This window comes from Triticum aestivum, chromosome 5B (assembly GCF_018294505.1).
Source record: "Triticum aestivum cultivar Chinese Spring chromosome 5B, IWGSC CS RefSeq v2.1, whole genome shotgun sequence".
Lineage (NCBI taxonomy): Eukaryota > Viridiplantae > Streptophyta > Magnoliopsida > Poales > Poaceae > Triticum > Triticum aestivum.
This window is the reverse complement of record NC_057807.1, coordinates 681749379-681766585: the sequence shown is the minus strand read 5'-3', so window position 1 is coordinate 681766585 and position 17207 is coordinate 681749379. Positions and strand designations below refer to the sequence as shown.

Below are 17207 nucleotides of genomic sequence, written 5' to 3'. Positions count from 1 at the left end.
TTTTTCTTCTTCTTTTTCACCACTAACTTCAACGGCTAGCATGGTAGGTTGATCATGTAGCCACAACCTTTGCTGCGGTTTATGCATGTTACGCTTTTTCCAACTTGTTTCCCATACATTGCACACAACACAATATGTGTTACTAAACCATGTCGAATTGTCATGAAAATATACGCGACGCAGAGTCATTACAAATACCATGGCATATTTTCAGTACAAACAACATGGCAGATCCAGTACAAACAACACGACAGATCCAGCGTAATTAACATGGCAGATCCAACATAACTAACATGGCAGATCCAATACAACTGACATGGCAGATCCAGTGCAACTAGAATGGCATATTTTTTAGTATAAAATAGCATGGCATATTTAGTGTAAAATAGCATGGCAGATTAAGTACCCATAACATGGCAACTACATTTATCCATTCAATGCATTTTCCTTCAACTTCTGAAGCCCCTCAAGAGTCATTCTCCCAATTTTAAAAAAATTCACAACATCTAGGGTACAAAACAAAATGTCCACAAGGACCATGTCACAGCGCCCCAATTTTCGCTTATGGATTGCCCGTCCCTTTCTTCGTTTTCTTGTGTTTTGCTTGAATCTCCAATCCCAATTTGTACCTTATCTCTCTTGGACGACCCTTTGTAATGGAATGGGGTGGGTTCCTGACCTGGGTTTGTGTGCTTGCTGTTCCAGATCCTATCTCAGAGTTTTCAGATGATGGCCCCGTGGATAAAGGCACACTTGATGTGCGGGAGAACCGGTGTAAGGCTTCCTCAGCTTTCCTCTTCTTGATCTCATCAAGCTCTCTTTTCAGGGCCTTCCTCTGTTTTTCTGCGACTTTCACTGTCTCATCACTCTTGCACACTTCATCAATTAGCTCAGCATAGTTCTTTGTCAGCACAACGTGCCTCACGGCTTCCATGGTTGCCTCAGGTCTCTTGTCTTGCACAGCCAGAACTGTGTTTGTTGTCTGCGGCGCAAACGCGTCGTCAGCGTCCCAAGTCCATCGCCGCCTTATGAAATGGCGGGGCATCCGTGTCACAGCGTTCATGTCCATTACTTCTAGTATGTGACAACACACAATGCCGTCCTGTTCAAACTTGCAGCATTGGCAGTAGTATTCGCCTTTGCCTATCGAGGCTTTGACGAAGTAGTTCCTTCCTTTGTCCGGGTCTTCAGATTCTAAATCTGACATGCCCAAAATAGAACACACCTTGAACGTATGTTCGTCCACCTGGAAAGCCGTGAACATGTTGGCACGCTTTATTTCTTCCTGGAATCTGCAAGTTTTGTGTGTTTCCTGTTAAACTATCGTGCGATCTTTTTTTTTGTAGCACCTTATGTTGTCATGGAAATAGAAATAAATTTTGTCTGAACATGGCAAACATAGTACACTGAACATGGCAAACATAGTACACTGAACATGGCACACATAGTACACTGAACATGGCAACTGTAGTAAACTAAACAAGGCAACTGTAGTGCATTTTCAACTGGCCATTGTCATTTGCACACCAACGTTCCTCACTTTAAGCACTTTGAATAAACCATGGAAACTGCATTTTTTTTAACATGGCATCTACAGTTGAGTAAACATGGCAATTGCAATTTTCAACAAACATGGTAGTTTGCATTTTCAGTAAACATGGCAATTGCATTTCAGCATATGTGTCGAGAATATAACACTTTTCAGTTGACATGGGCATTTGCATACCAACATGCCCCAATGGCAGTACAGTGCATTAAACATGGCAACTGCACTTCATTGAACATGGGAAATGCATCTGAGCAAGCATGGCAAACAGAATTTTCATTGTACATGGCAACTGCAACTGAGTAAGCATGGCAAACAGTATTTTCATTGAACATGGCAACTGCATATCATGACAACTGCATTGCACTCTACAAGGCACCTACTGCCTTAGTGCTTTTTGCGCAAATAAGACTGTAATGCAACTAACTTACTTGTTAAAGATCTTGTTTGTGTATATCTTGCTCATTTGCCTCTCCATTGGTAATATGTTAGCAATTTTGGTTGCTTTAGGGCGGTGGTAGCTTCTTGCTGTAGCTCAGATCCCAGAATTTTTTGTTGCAAAGCTGTGTACTGCTTGGCAAATTGTAGCAATGAGTTTCCAGGGCTCACGTACCGCTTCAAAACAACATTGAACCCCTCGTTGCGCTGCGTAGTCTGCAGAAAGGGGAAGAAGCACTGCATGAAGTAGGCCGGCACCCAGTACATTCACTTCTCCCACAGGTTAGCAAGCGTCTCGTTGTCTTGGACTTGATATGTTTCAATCATGGCCATCCAGCTCCTTTCAAACTCCTCCACTGTCAAGCTGTGGTCCACGCATAGCTCGAACGCCTTGTGGAGCTCTGGAGGGTCAGCAAAGAACGATCCTAGCGTCTCTTCAGCCATCTTTATAATGTGTCACCTGCAGTGCCTGTGCACTGCCAACGGAAATACCTCCTCTATGCCTGCACGCATGCTGAAATCCTGGTCTGTTATTATGTTCATCGGAGCAAGTCCATCCATGCACTCCAAGAAGGTCTTGAACAGCCAAACGTACCCATCTGTGTCTTCGTTTCGAACGAGGCCGCATCCGAACTGCAACGACTGATTGTGGTTATTTATTCCTATGAACGGAGCGCATGGCATCTTGTACATATTAGTCAGATACGCCGCGTCGAATGAAATGCAATCTCGGAAATGTTTGTAGGCTCTTCTTGCAGCACCATCCACCCAATACATGTTCCTGACACGGTCCTCATCGTCCAACCTTATCCTGTAGAAGAAATCTGGATCTTCCTTCGCTTTCTCATCGAAGTAGGCCATCGTGGCCTCTATGTCAGCCAACTTACTCTCTCTACGGTACTTGGCATGTAGGTTTGTGACGTCAGCTGGTATGTAGGGCATGCTACTCAGCTTCCCCTTTTTGCTGTGGATGAGTGATAGTATCTAGACCATTCTTGATGGACCGACGTTACAATCATGTAGCAACTTTACGAATTGCCTTTCGACTGGGGTGAATCCTCTGTGGGCGGTCAGAAATTTTACCAGGTCAAACTTCTTTGTGAGTTTGTGGTTGTGCTCGTCAAAATAGTCAGTGACCACATACTGTGTTCCATCTATGTTTAGCTTACACCGGACAGGGCATCCCGTCTTGAGTATGACCCCTCTATTTCGTTCCGGAATGATAAGCGTGTTGGGGAACGTGGTAATTTCAAAAAAATTCCTACGCACACGCAAGATCATGGTGATACATAGCAACGAGAGGGGAGAGTGTTGTCCACGTACCCTCGTAGATCGTAAGCGGAAGCGTTATGACAACGCGGTTGATGTAGTCATACTCTTCACGATCCGACCGATCCAAGCACCGAACGTACGGCACCTCTGAGTTCAGCACACGTTCAGCTCGATGACTATCCCCGGACTCCGATCCAGCAGGGTGTCGGGGATGAGTTCCGTCAGCACGACGGTGTGGTGACGATGATGATGTTCTACCGACTCAGGGCTTCGCCTAAGCACCGCAATGATATGACCAAGGTGGAATATGGTGGAGGCGGGCACCGCACACGGCAAAGGAACGATCACGATGATCAACTTGTGTCTAGAGGTGCCCCCTGCCCCCGTATATAAAGGAGGGAGGGGGTAGGTGCGGCCGGCCCCCTAGGGGTGCGCCTGGAGGAGTCCTACTCCCACCGGGAGTAGGACTCCCTCCTCTTGCCTTCGTGGAGAAGGAAAAGGGGGGAGGGGAAAGAGGAAAGGGGGGCGCCGCCCCCCCCCTTCCTTGTCCTATTCGGACTAGGGGGGAGGGGTCTCACGGTCTGCCCTGGCCGGACCTCCTCTTCTCCCTCATGGCCCATGTAGGCCCATTAACCCTCGGGGGGGTTCCGGTAACCCCCCGGTACTCCGGTAAAATCCCGATTTCACCCGGAACGTTTCCGATATCCAAATATAGGCTTCCAATATATCAATCTTTATGTCTCGACCATTTCGAGACTCCTCGTCATGTCCGTGATCACATCCAGGACTCCGAACAACCTTCGGTACATCAAAACTTATAAACTCATAATAAAACTGTCATCGTAACGTTAAGCGTGCGGACCCTACGGGTTCGAGAACTATGTAGACATGACCTAGAGCTGTTTCCGGTCAATAACCAATAGCGGAACCTGGATGCTCATATTGGCTCCTACATATTCTACGAAGATCTTTATCGGTCAAACCGCATAACAACATACGTTGTTCCCTTTGTCATCGGTATGTTACTTGCCCGAGATTCGATCGTTAGTATCCAATACCTAGTTCAATCTCGTTACCAGCAAGTCTCTTTACTCGTTACGTAATGCATCATTCCATAACTAAATCATTAGCTACATTGCTTGCAAGGCTTATATTGATGTGCATTACCGAGAGGGCCCAGAGATACCTCTCCGAAAATCGGAGTGACAAATCCTAATCTCGAAATACGCCAACCCAACATGTACCTTCAGAGACACCTGTAGAGCTCCTTTATAATCACCCAGTTACGTTGTGATGTTTGGTAGCACACAAAGTGTTCCTCCGGTAAACGGGAGTTGCATAATCTCATAGTCATAGGAACATGTATAAGTCATGAAGAAAGCAATAGCAACATACTAAACGATCAAGTGCTAAGCTAACGGAATGGGTGAAGTCAATCACATCCTTCTCCTAATGATGTGATCCCGTTAATCAAATGACAACTCTTTTGTCCATGGCTAGGAAACATAACCATCTTTGATTCACGAGCTAGTCAAGTAGAGGCATACTAGTGACACTATGTTTGTCTATGTATTCACACATGTATCATGTTTCCGCTTAATACAATTCTAGCATGAATAATAAACATTTATCATGAAATAAGGAAATAAATAATAATGTTATTATTGCCTCTAGGTCATATTTCCTTCAGTCTCCCACTTGCACTAAAGTCAATAATCTAGTTCACATCACCATGTGATTCAACACCAATATTCACATACGTATGTGATTAACACCCATAGTTGACATCAACATGTGATCAACACCCAAAGGGTTTACTAGAGTCAATAATCTAGTTCATATCGCTATGTGATTAACACCCAAAGAGTACTAAGGTATGATCATGTTTTGCTCGTAAGAGAAGTTTAGTCAACGGGTCTGTCACATTCAGAGCCGTGTGTATTTTGCAAATATTCTATGTCTACAATGCTTTGCATGGAGCTACTTTAACTAATTGCTCCCACTTTCAATATGTATCCAGATTGAGACTTAGAGTCATCTGGATCGGTGTAAAAGCTTGCACCGATGTAACTCTTTACGACGGGCTCTTTTATCACCTCCATAATCGAGAAGTATTTCCTTAGTCCTCACTAAGGATATTCCTGACCGCTGTCCAGTGAGCTACTATTAGATCAAAATTGTATTCCTTTGCCAAACACAGAGCAAGGTATACAATAGGTCTGGTTCATAGCATAGCATACTTTGTAGAACCTATGACTAAGGCATAGGGAATGACTTTTCATTCTCTTTCTATTTTTTGCCATGGTCGGGTCTTGAGTCTTACTCAACTTCACACCTTGCAACACAGACAAGAACTCCTTCTTTGACTGTTCCATTTTGAACTATTTCAAAAAAAATTATCAAGGTATGTACTCATTGAAAAATCTTATCAAGCGTCTTGATCTATCTATATAGATCTTGATGCTCAATTTGTAAGTAGCTTCAATGAGGTCTTGCTTTGAAAAACTCTTATTCAAGTATCCTTTCTTGCTATCCAAAATTTCTATATCATTTCCAATCAACAATATGTCATCCACATATAATATTAGAAATGCTACAGAGCTCCTACTCACTTTCTTGTAAATACATGCTTCTCAAAAAGTCTGTATAAAACCATATGCTTTGATCAACTCATCAAAGCGTATATTCCAACTCTGAGATGCTTGCACCAGTCCATTGATGGATCGCTGGAGCTTGCACACTTTGTTAGCACCTTTAGGATTGACAAAACCTTCTGGTTGCATCATATACAACTCTTCTATAATAAATCCATTAAGGAATGCAGTTTTGACATCCTTTTGCCTGATTTCATAAAATGTGGCAATTGCTAACATGATTCAGACATACTTAAGCATCGATATGAGTGAGAAAATCTCATCGTATTCAACACCTTGAACTTGTTGAAAAACCTTTTTGCGACAAGTCGAGCTTTGTAGATAGTAACACTACTATCACCATCTGTCTTCCTCTTGAAGATCCATTTATACAATATGGCTTGCCGATCATCGGGCAACTCCACCAAAGTCCACACTTTGTTCTCATACATGGATCCCATCTCAGATTTCATGGCCTCAAGCCATTTCGCGGAATCTGGGCTCATCATCGCTTCCTCATAGTTCGTAGGTTCATCATGGTCTAGTAACATGACTTCCAGAATAGGATTACCGTACCACTCTGGTGCGGACTGTACTTTGGAAAACCTATGAGGTTTTGTAGTAACTTGATCTGAAGTTTCATGGTCATCATCATTAGCTTCCTCACTAATTGGTGTAGGAATCACTGGAACTGATTTCTGTGATGAACTACTTTCCAATTCGGGAGAAGGTACAATTACCTCATCAAGTTCTACTTTCCTCCCACTCACTTCTTTCGAGAGAAAACTCCTTCTCTAGAAAGGATCCATTCTTAGCAACGAATGTTTTGCCTTCGGATCTGTGATAGAAGGTATACCCAACAGTTTCCTTTGGGTATTCTATGAAGACGCACTTCTCCGATTTGGGTTCGAGCTTATCAAGTTGAAAACCTTTTTCATATAAGCATCGCAACTCCAAACTTTAAGAAACGACAGCTTAGGTTTACTGCTAAACCATAGTTCATACGGTGTCGTCTCAACGGATTTAGATGGTGCCCTATTTAAACGTGAATGCAGCTGTCTCTAATGCATAACCCCAAAACGATAGTGTTAAACCGATAAGAGACATCATAGATCGCACCATATCTAGTAAAGTACGATTACGACGTTCGGACACACCATTACATTGTGGTGTTCTAGGTGGCGTGAGTTTGCGAAACTATTTCACATTGTTTCAAATGAAGACCAAACTCATAACTCAAATATTCGTCTCCATGATCAGATCGTAGAAACTTTATTTTTCTTGTTACGATGATTTTCCACTTCACTTTGAAATTCTTTGAACTTTTCAAATGTTTCAGACTTATGTTTCATCAAGTAGATATACCCATTCTGCTCAAATCATCTGTGAAGGTCAGAAAATAAAGATACACGCCGTGAGCTTTAACACTCACCGGATCGCATACATCGATATGTATTATTTCCAATAAGTCAGTAGCTCGTTCCATTGTTCCGGAGAACGGAGTTTTAGTCATCTTGCCCAAAAGGCACGGTTCGCAAGCATCAAATGATTCATAACCAAGTGATTCCGAAAATCCATCTTTATGGAATTTCTTCATGCGCTTTACACCGATATGACCCAGACGGCAGTGCCACAAATAAGTTGCACTATCATTATTAACTTTGCATCTTTTGGTATCAATATTATGAATATGTGTATCACTACGATTGAGATCCAACAAAGTATTTTCATTGGGTGTATGACCATTGAAGGTTTTATTCAAGTAAACAGAACAACAATTATTCTTCGACTTTAAATGAATAACCTAACGCAATAAACATGATCAAATCATATTCATGTTCAACGCAAACGCCAAATAACATTTATTTAGGTTTAACACTAATCCCAAAAGTATAGAGAGTGTGCGATGATTATCATATCAATCTTGGAACCACTTCTAACATACATCGTCACTTCACCCTCAACTAGTCTCTGTTTATTCTGTATCTCCTGTTTTGAGTTACTATTTTTTAGCAACCGAACAAGTATCAAATACTCAGGGGCTACTATAAACACTAGTAAGGTATACATCAATAACATGTATATCAAATATACCCTTGTTCACTTTGCCATCCTTCTTATCCACCAAATATTCAGGGCATTTCTGCTTCTAGTGACCATTTCCTTTGCAGTATAATCACTCGGTTTCAGGCTTTGGTCCAGCTTTGGGCTTCTTCGCGGGAGTGACAACTTGCTTGTCATTCTACTTGAAGTTCCCTTTCTTTCCCTTTGCCCTTTTCTTGAAACTAGTGATCTTGTCAACCATCAACACTTGATGCTCTTTCTTGATTTCTACCTTCATCGATTTCAACATCACAAAGAGCTCGGGAATCGTTTTCGTCATCCCTTGCATACTATAGTTCATCACAAAGTTCTACTAACTTGGTGATGGTGACTAGAGAACTCTGTCAATCACTATCTTATCTGGAAGGTTAACTCCCACTTGATTCAAGCGATTGTAGTACCCAGACAATCTGAGCACATGCTCACTAGTTGAGCGATTCTACTCCATCTTTTAGCCATAGAACTTGTTGGAGACTTCATATCTCTCAACTCGGGTATTTGCTTGAAATATTAACTTCAACTCCTGGAACATCTCATATGGTCCATGACGTTCAAAACGTCTTTGAAGTCCCGATTCTAAGCCGTTAAGCATGGTGCACTAAACTATCAAGTAGTTATCATATTGAGCTAGCCAAATGTTCATAACGTCTGCATCTGCTCCTGCAATAGGTCTATCACCTAGCGGTGCATTAAGGACATAATTCTTCTGTGCAGCAATGAGGATGAACCTCAGATCACGGATCCAATCCGCATCATTGCTACTAACATCTTTCAACACAATATTCTCTAAGAACATATCAAAATAAACATATGAAAGCAACACCGCAAGCTATTAATCTACAACATAATTTGCAAAATACTACCAGGACTAAGTTCATGATAAATTTAAGTTCAATTAATCATATTACTTAAGAACTCCCACTTAGACAGGCATCTCTCTAGTCCTCTAAATGATTACGTGATCCAAATCAACTAAACCATGTCCGATCATCACGTGAGATGGAGTAGTTTTCAATGGTGAACATCACTATGTTGATCATATCTACTATATGATTCACACTCGACCTTTCGGTCTCCGTGTTCCGAGGCCATATCTGTATATGCTAGGCTCGTCAAGTTTAACCTGAGTATTTCGCGTGTGCAACTGTTTTGCACCCGTTGTATTTGAACATAGAGCCTATCACACCCGATCATCACGTGGTGTCTCAACACGAAGAACTTTCGCAAGGGTGCATACTCAGGGAGAACACTTCTTGATAATTCAGTGAGAGATCATCTTAAAATGCTACCGTCAATCAAAGTAAGATAAGATGCATAAAGGATAAACATCACATGCAATCAATATAAGTGATACGATATGGCCATCATCATCTTGTGCTTGTGATCTCCATCTCCGAAGCACCGTCGTGATCACCATCATCACCGGCGCGACACCTTGATCTCCATCGTAGCATCGTTGTCGTTACGCCATCTATTGCTTCTACGACTATCGCTACCGCTTAGTGATAAAGTAAAGCAATTACAGGGCATTTGCATTTCATACAATAAAGCGACAACCATATGGCTCCTGCCAGTTGCCGATAACTCGGTTACAAAACATGATCATCTCATACAATAAAATATAGCATCACGTCTTGACCATATCACATCACAACATGCCCTGCAAAAACAAGTTAGACGTCCTCTACTTTGTTGTTGCAAATTTTACGTGGCTGCTACGGGCTGAGCAAGAACCGTTCTTACCTACGCATCAAAACCACAACGATAGTTCGTCAAGTTAGTGCTGTTTTAACCTTCACAAGGACCGGGCGTAGCCACACTCGGTTCAACTAAAGTTGGAGAAACAGACACCCGCTAGTCACCTGTGTGCAAAGCACGGCGGTAAAACCAGTCTCGCGTAAGCGTACGCGTAATGTCGGTCCGGACCGCTTCATCCAACAATACCGCTGAACCAAAGTATGACATGCTGGTAAGCAGTATGTCTTGTATCGCCCACAACTCACTTGTGTTCTACTCGTGCATATAACATCAACGCATAAAACCTGGCTCGGATGCCACTGTTGGGGAACGTAGTAATTTCAAAAAAATTCCTACGCACACGCAAGATTATGGTGATGCATAGCAACGAGAGGGGAGAGTGTTGTCCACGTACTCTCGTAGACCGTAAGCGGAAGCGTTATGACAACACGGTTGATGTAGTCGTATGTCTTCACGATCCGACCGATCCAAGCACCGAACGCACGACACCTCCGAGTTCAGCACACGTTCAGCTCGATGACGATCCTCGGACTCCGATCAAGCAGGGTGTCGGGGATAAGTTCCGTCAGCACGATGGCGTGGTGACGATGATGATGTTCTACCGACGCAGGGCTTCGCCTAAGCACCGCAACGATATGACCGAGGTGGAATATGGAGGGGGGCACCGCACACGGCTAAGGAACGATCACGATGATCAACTTGTGTCTAGAGGTGCCCCCTTGCCCCCGTATATAAAGGAGGGAGGGGGCGTGCGGTCGGCCCCCTAGGGGTGCGCCTGGAGGAGTCCTACTCCCATCGGGAGTAGGACTCCCTCCTCTTGCCTTCATGGAGAAGGAAAAGGGGGAGGGGAAAGAGGAAAGGGGGGCGCCGCCCCCCTTCCTTGTCCTATTCGGACTAGGGGGGAGGGGGCGCGCGGCCTGCCCTGGCCGGCCCTCCTCTTCTCCCTCATGGCCCATGTAGGCCCATTAACCCCCGGGGGGGGGGGGTTCCGGTAACCCCCCGGTACTCCGGTAAAATCCTGATTTCACCCGGAACGTTTCCGATATCCAAATATAGGCTTCCAATATATCAATCTTTATGTCTCGACCATTTTGAGACTCCACATCATGTCCGTGATCACATCCGGGACTCCGAACAACCTTCGGTACATCAAAACTTATAAACTCATAATAAAACTGTCATCGTAACGTTAAGCGTGCGGACCCTACGGGTTCGAGAACTATGTAGACATGACCTAGAACTGTGTCCGGTCAATAACCAATAGCAGAACCTGGATGCTCATATTGGCTCCTACATATTCTACGAAGATATTTATCGGTCAAACCGCATAATAACATACGTTGTTCCCTTTGTCATCGGTATGTTACTTGCCCGAGATTTGATCGTCGGTATCCAATACCTAGTTCAATATCGTTACCGGCAAGTCTCTTTACTCATTACGTAATGCGTCATTCCGTAACTAACTCATTAGCTACATTGCTTGCAAGGCTTATAGTGATGTGCATTACCGAGAGGGCCCAGAGATACCTCTCCGACAATCAGAGTGACAAATCCTAATCTCAAAATACGCCAACCCAACATGTACCTTCGGAGACACCTGTAGAGCTCCTTTATAATCACCCAGTTACGTTGTGATGTTTGGTAGCACACAAAGTGTTCCTCTAGTAAACGGGAGTTGCATAATCTCATAGTCATAGGAACATGTATAAGTCATGAAGAAAGCGATAACAACATACTAAACGATCAAGTGCTAAGCTAACGGAATGGGTGAAGTCAATCACATCCTTCTCCTAATGATGTGATCCCGTTAATCAAATGACAACTCTTTTGTCCATGGCTAGGAAACATAACCATCTTTGATTCACGAGCTAGTCAAGTAGAGGCATACTAGTGACACTATGTTTGTCTATGTATTCACACATGTATCATGTTTTCGCTTAATACAATTCTAGCATGAATAATAAACATTTATCATGAAATAAGGAAATAAATAATAACGTTATTATTGCCTCTAGGGCATATTTCCTTCAAGGCGCAACACCTTTCCCCTTCTTGTTCCTTCGTGCCTTGTGGCACCTCATCTCACCTCTGTTGTACTCGTTTGTTTTCTTTATCTTCCTATGGTATTCGGTGTTGACCGCAAACCCATGGGACTTTGCATATGTCTGGTAGAATTCCTTTGCTTCTTTGAATGATTCAAATCTCTGCCCAACGTACAGTGGCTGAGGTACCACGATCTCTGATTGCCCACCATCTTCATCCCCTTGTGCCTCATCGTCAGTTTCATCATTCACTTCAGTATCGGTGGCGGTTTGATCTGCTTGAGTGTTGCTAGTGCTTGTGTTCAAAGGGGTGCTTGTCGGCATTGCAGGAATGATTGCCATTTCTGACTCTGACTCGGTATTGTATGCGGCATGGCTTGTGTCTGGCTGGAGGACCGCGTCTTCCATGCGCTCAGAGCTTCCCGCAGTAGATGCCCCTGCGCCGCTGTTCACTTTAGTCGTAGGCCCTGTAATATAAAAACGGGGACAAGCGTAAGATCTATTGCTTGAATGACATGTTTATCGTAACGGAGTACATCAACTTCAAGTGATTTGGCATGCCATCATTCAAACAAGCAAGCTGTTAGTCTGGATGCCGACATGCATGGCAACTGTAGTTGTCTAGTCACGGTAGCTACTGTCCAACAAACATGGCAACTACTGGTTTTTCAGTAGTTGCATCAGTCATGCATGGCAACCAGCTCATTTTTTCAGTATGAAAACTTGAATTTTATGTGCATGGCAGCTGTAGTCCTGCATACATGGCAAATACTGCCGCCAACGCATGGCAAACTAGTGTGTTCTAGCATCAATTTTTTAATATTCTAGTCTCGAGCTCACTATGCAAATTTTTTCATTTTACCTTGATGTGCTATATGTGCCCATCTTGTGTGTTCCGTAACACCAAATTGATGTGCTGCATCTGCATTGTGTGAAGCTTGCCATGAGACGCTTGTCGGGGTAGAAGCATCGTAATAACCTGTAAACATGGTATTTAGATGGGTAATGCATGGCAACTGCAAGTTGTCCATGGATGGCAAACTCAAGTTGTTCAGGATGGCAAATGCAGTTGTCCAGGGTGGCAACTGCAAGTTGTCCATCGATGGCAACTGCAAGTTGTCCAGGGATGGCAACTGCAGTTGTTATGGGATGGCAACTACAGTTGTTATGGGATGGCAACTACAGTTGTTATGGGATGGCAACTTGCAGTTGTCAACTACGCTCCATCTGCTAATTCATCGTCCGCAACTTCACTTATAATGGACTAACCTGTGTACGACGTCGATGGCAGGTACATGGGTGCCGACTGCCGCCACGTGCTGCACAAAGGCTCTGCATTTTTTCCCGACATAACTCGTGAGTCTTTTGCCATCCTTTGCAAGTTTATTTTTCATGTTCAGACCAGTATGTTTCATTTTCGTATGCGTTACCTTGACTTGCCACATTAGCTACTTGAAGTTGGTTGCCCGCACATTTGTCAGTGTTAGCGCCCTGCGACTGAACTTGCCATGGTGCCCCCCTGAGTGTGTTTTGGTCATAAGAACCTGCAAAAAAATGACAGCGTAGGACATAAGTAGAATATCATCTTCATCGTTGCGAACATGGCAAATGTTCTTTTTCTTATGTTTTTCATGCATCATACCAATGCCTGCGTACTGTTCTAGTAGTGGCAGCAACGGCCCTGCAGAAATGAGTTGACTGTATTCTGATGCATCTCAAGGGGGCGTTTCTGGCCTTTGAGAACCGAAAAGATCAATGTCATCTCCGTGACTCATTCTTTCCCGCATCTCGTTTTCTGCCACCGTGCTATCAATTACTGCATGAACCAGAACGCATCAACAATTCACAAAAATGTATCCTTTGTGCTGCTTGCATGTAGAAGTTAACACGTCAGTGTTATCACATTTCCATGCATAGGTAACCAGCATATCATTGCTAGTAGGACATGTACATCAACTATCTTTTTTCTAAAATATGGGTGCTAGCTAACCGTTCGATTCGATGGCATCAGCCACTACAATAGGATGGCAAGCTATAAGTTGACATGGTGGCAGTTGACGACAATGATAGGTGGCAACTGACGTTAGACACCAGTGGCAATTATTTTTGACACTCTATACTATTCCAAATTTCCCAATTTTCTCTACTTTTTTATGGATTCCTACACATCCATTCATTTACTAACTACGTGCATCAATCTACAGAGAACTTACGGTTATCTCTAACACAGTACATGGCAGATCTAGTGTACTCTGCTTGGCAACTGCGAAGACACACAATCCACGTAGGATGGATCTAGTTGCCAACCTCGTTGGTAATTTTGTACTCTGCGCCACGTAGAAGGATGAGAAGCAGTAGTTAGATCGGGAGATTACCTGTTTTTTAGCTGGTCTTCTTTGGAGAACGTTGTTAGATTGGGGGTGGGGGAAGGGGGTGTGGGGAGGTGGGGTGGGGGGAGGGTGGGAATGCCCTACGGATCTGATCTGGTTGCCATGGCCGGCGATGGAGGTAGGGGTTCGGGAGGAGGGAAAATATGGGCGGCAGTCGGGATGCTGGAGGTGGGAGAAGAGGCCGGACGGCTGGATCGTGCGGGCTGCTGGGTCCTCTGGCCCGCACGTCCGGACGGGGTTGCCACACACCGGACGTGCGGGCCGTGCCGTTGTGCGCGCGAACGTGGTCGTGCGGGCTGATTGTTGTCCATGCCGCACGAGACGTGCGGCACAACCCCCCACACACCGGACGTGTGGCAGTTATCCGAACCCTAACTTTAATACCTGGATCCATTTTCATATACAGCCTCGCCTTCTGCATGCAGTTACACCCTTGTCGACCATTTACTGTATTTTGCATTATTGCTGACCTGGATGGGCAGCGCGTCCATGTCTGCCCGGAGCGCGAACACGGGGCCGGGGCCGGCAACGCCGGCGATGGTGGCGACGACAACGGTGCGCGCGACAGGCCGGACGTAGCGGATGGCGAGGGCGTCCAGCTCGGCACGCACGAGCGCCGAGGTGCGGTGCTCCTGGAAGGCCAGCTCCGGGTGCTGGTGGATCTGCCGTCGTAGACCATGCAGCCACGCCGTGAACCCCGGCGCCCGCGCCTCCTCCAGCAGCTCCCTCCCCAGGGCCGGCGCCGACGCCATCGATCGATCAAGCAGCTAGCCAGCAGAGAGGGAGGTTGAATGGAGATGTGGGAGCTAAACCGTGACTAGCTAGGTAGTAGGTGAGATGGAACTGGAAGCCGCGCGCAGGGTGGCGTGCACGACACATGTATATATATCAGCACTGCACCACTGATGAGGTCCATGTTCAGCCCATGTACAATCTGTCAAATCGCCTCCAGCATTTTCACATTGGCCAACCAGTGATGAGTCCCATGTTCTGGCTTTTCTTTCTTTTTTTCCTGGTTTTTTTCACTTTTTTTTCTAATCTCATGTTTGTTCTTTTATGTCTTTTGTTTTTATTTTATTTTGTAGTACATACATGAATTTGTTTTCATATTGTGTGAACATTAACTTTTGATATGTGTAAATTATTGTTTCAAGTGTAAGCATTTTTTCATATAAAGGAATGTTTCTGTAAATTGGCATGAACGGTTTTAATAAATGTAAAATATATTTTTACGCTAACAAATTTTTGTGCAATACACTAATTTTTTATTATTGAATGTATTTTATTATATATTTTTCAAATACTTGTGCGGATAAAACTACATATTACTCAAAAATTATGAAACAACGATAATAATAAAATATTTGATGGCTCATGTCAATGGTCAGCCCATATAGAGCATCTTGACGCGATTTGGCACCTACTCTTCGCTTAAGGCCGAGAATAGGAGCACTTGCAATGGAATTTTCCAGGGACATGGACGGGCTGCCAATTTCTAAACTTGTCATGTAGCCAAATGAATTGTTGGCCGTTTTCGGTCTCCGTCAATTTTCTCTGGGCTACTATGAAAAATCGGACACCATATGCAATAAAAATATCTTTAGTTCTGCCGCAAAAAAAAAAAAATCTTTAGTTCAGCCATCACCGTCTACTCCATTAAGCCAATGAGGTTATGGTGACGGGTCTTCGCTTTTGGTATTCTTCCTTGGTGATCTACTAATAGTGGAACACCGAAAAGAGAGGTTCTACATAGGAATTTGAGTAACCATTATGGTGTTCTTTGTTTTACTAAAACTATTTATATTTATCGTTGGTGTTTTGGATAAAGTAGTTCATGTGTGAGCAGCGTTTGGGAGTGAACAAAAAAATCATTAAAAAATCAATAAATTCAATAAATTCCGAATTTTGTTGTGGAGAAAGATACCTGAGTGCGTGATGTTCGTGCCAAATTTTAGAGCATTTCCATGTGTGAGTAACTCTCAGCAAAAAAGATTAATTTGGGGTTTTTGAAAAAGTTTACTGTTTGTGCATTGTTCGGACCTGATTTTTTTCTAAGAGCTACTTAGATGTCCAAATGCTTTGAAATTTGGCATGCACCTCACGCAATCAATCATCTTCCATGCGAAAAAAATCATTTTTTTTCTAGTATTTTGTTTATGAATACTGTTCACGGGGTGCAAATGAGCCCGAGCGCAGAATTGGATATTCAAGTTCATCTCTAAACCAAACTTGCATGGAAAACAATACATGCATTGGGTTATATGAGAAGACGGGTATGACAAGCCGATTAGCTGGTGGAACACATAATAAGAAAAACAAAACCACATATTGTAGTCCTTTCGTAAAAACAAATCGACTATTTTACTACATTGATATCTTATTATTTCATCTGACCCCACCGGCGTGGCTGCGTTTGTGGCGGCAAATCTCATTCCAGTGTAGGTTATGCACGGTGAATACCATTACTATTGGCATTTCATTATAGTTTTACTTCGGTTTTAGTTAATTAGTTTCTTACGATTGAAATAAAGAATATTCCGGTTTGCTATCTAGTTATATTTTACTTGCTTATCCCGGGTTTGGATATATTTTTCATAATTTTGATTTGGGTCTCAATGTTGTTTCATTTTTTCATCAAGTCTTAAAAGGTAATTGAAAAAGTTACATTTTATTCGGTTTAGTGCGTTCCTCTTTTTGAGAAAAGGTGTATCCTTTGTTTACTCTTTGCTTTCCAAGTAAACGGAACCATATATCGCCGAAAATGAAACCAAAGCACTTTCCATCTGGAATCCAAGGGCGTTGAAGATAGAATTAGCACAAAGCACGCACCCTGCAATTCGGCGTGAAAAGGGCAACATTCAACAAACCTCTATTCTATACTCAACATGGGTGCTCTCCCCTCCCCCCTCCTTCCCTCTCCTCCCACCTTCTCCTCTTGTGAGTCACCTCTCGTGGCAGAATTTCGTGTTTTGACCCTTTTTTGATTCAAATTCAGGATCTGACCCCGGTTGGGAAAAAATTCGGG

General features: G+C 43.6%; 1 protein-coding gene across 1 annotated transcript; it reads right to left on the bottom strand.

Annotated features, from left to right (window-relative positions):
* Positions 1–11638: 11638 nt before the first annotated feature.
* Positions 11639–14216, bottom strand: LOC123117626 (uncharacterized). Its single transcript, XM_044538341.1, has 5 exons — positions 13435–14216; positions 13223–13336; positions 13062–13124; positions 12655–12771; positions 11639–12259 (listed from the first exon to the last, which is right to left on the bottom strand). The coding sequence occupies exons 3-5, from the start codon at positions 13087–13089 to the stop codon at positions 11778–11780; spliced, it is 627 nt and encodes a 208-aa protein (XP_044394276.1). The 5' UTR covers positions 13090–13124; positions 13223–13336; positions 13435–14216; the 3' UTR covers positions 11639–11777.
* Between the last annotated feature and the right edge of the window lie 2991 nt (positions 14217–17207).

Coding starts and splice junctions, on each gene's coding strand:
- LOC123117626 (XM_044538341.1), bottom strand. CDS start 13,089: ATGTACCTGCCATCGACGTCGTACACAG. Junction 12,772..13,061: donor GCCATCGACGTCGTACACAG/GTTAGTCCATTA, acceptor CCATGTTTACAG/GTTATTACGATGCTTCTACC. Junction 12,260..12,654: donor GGCACATATAGCACATCAAG/GTAAAATGAAAA, acceptor TTTATATTACAG/GGCCTACGACTAAAGTGAAC.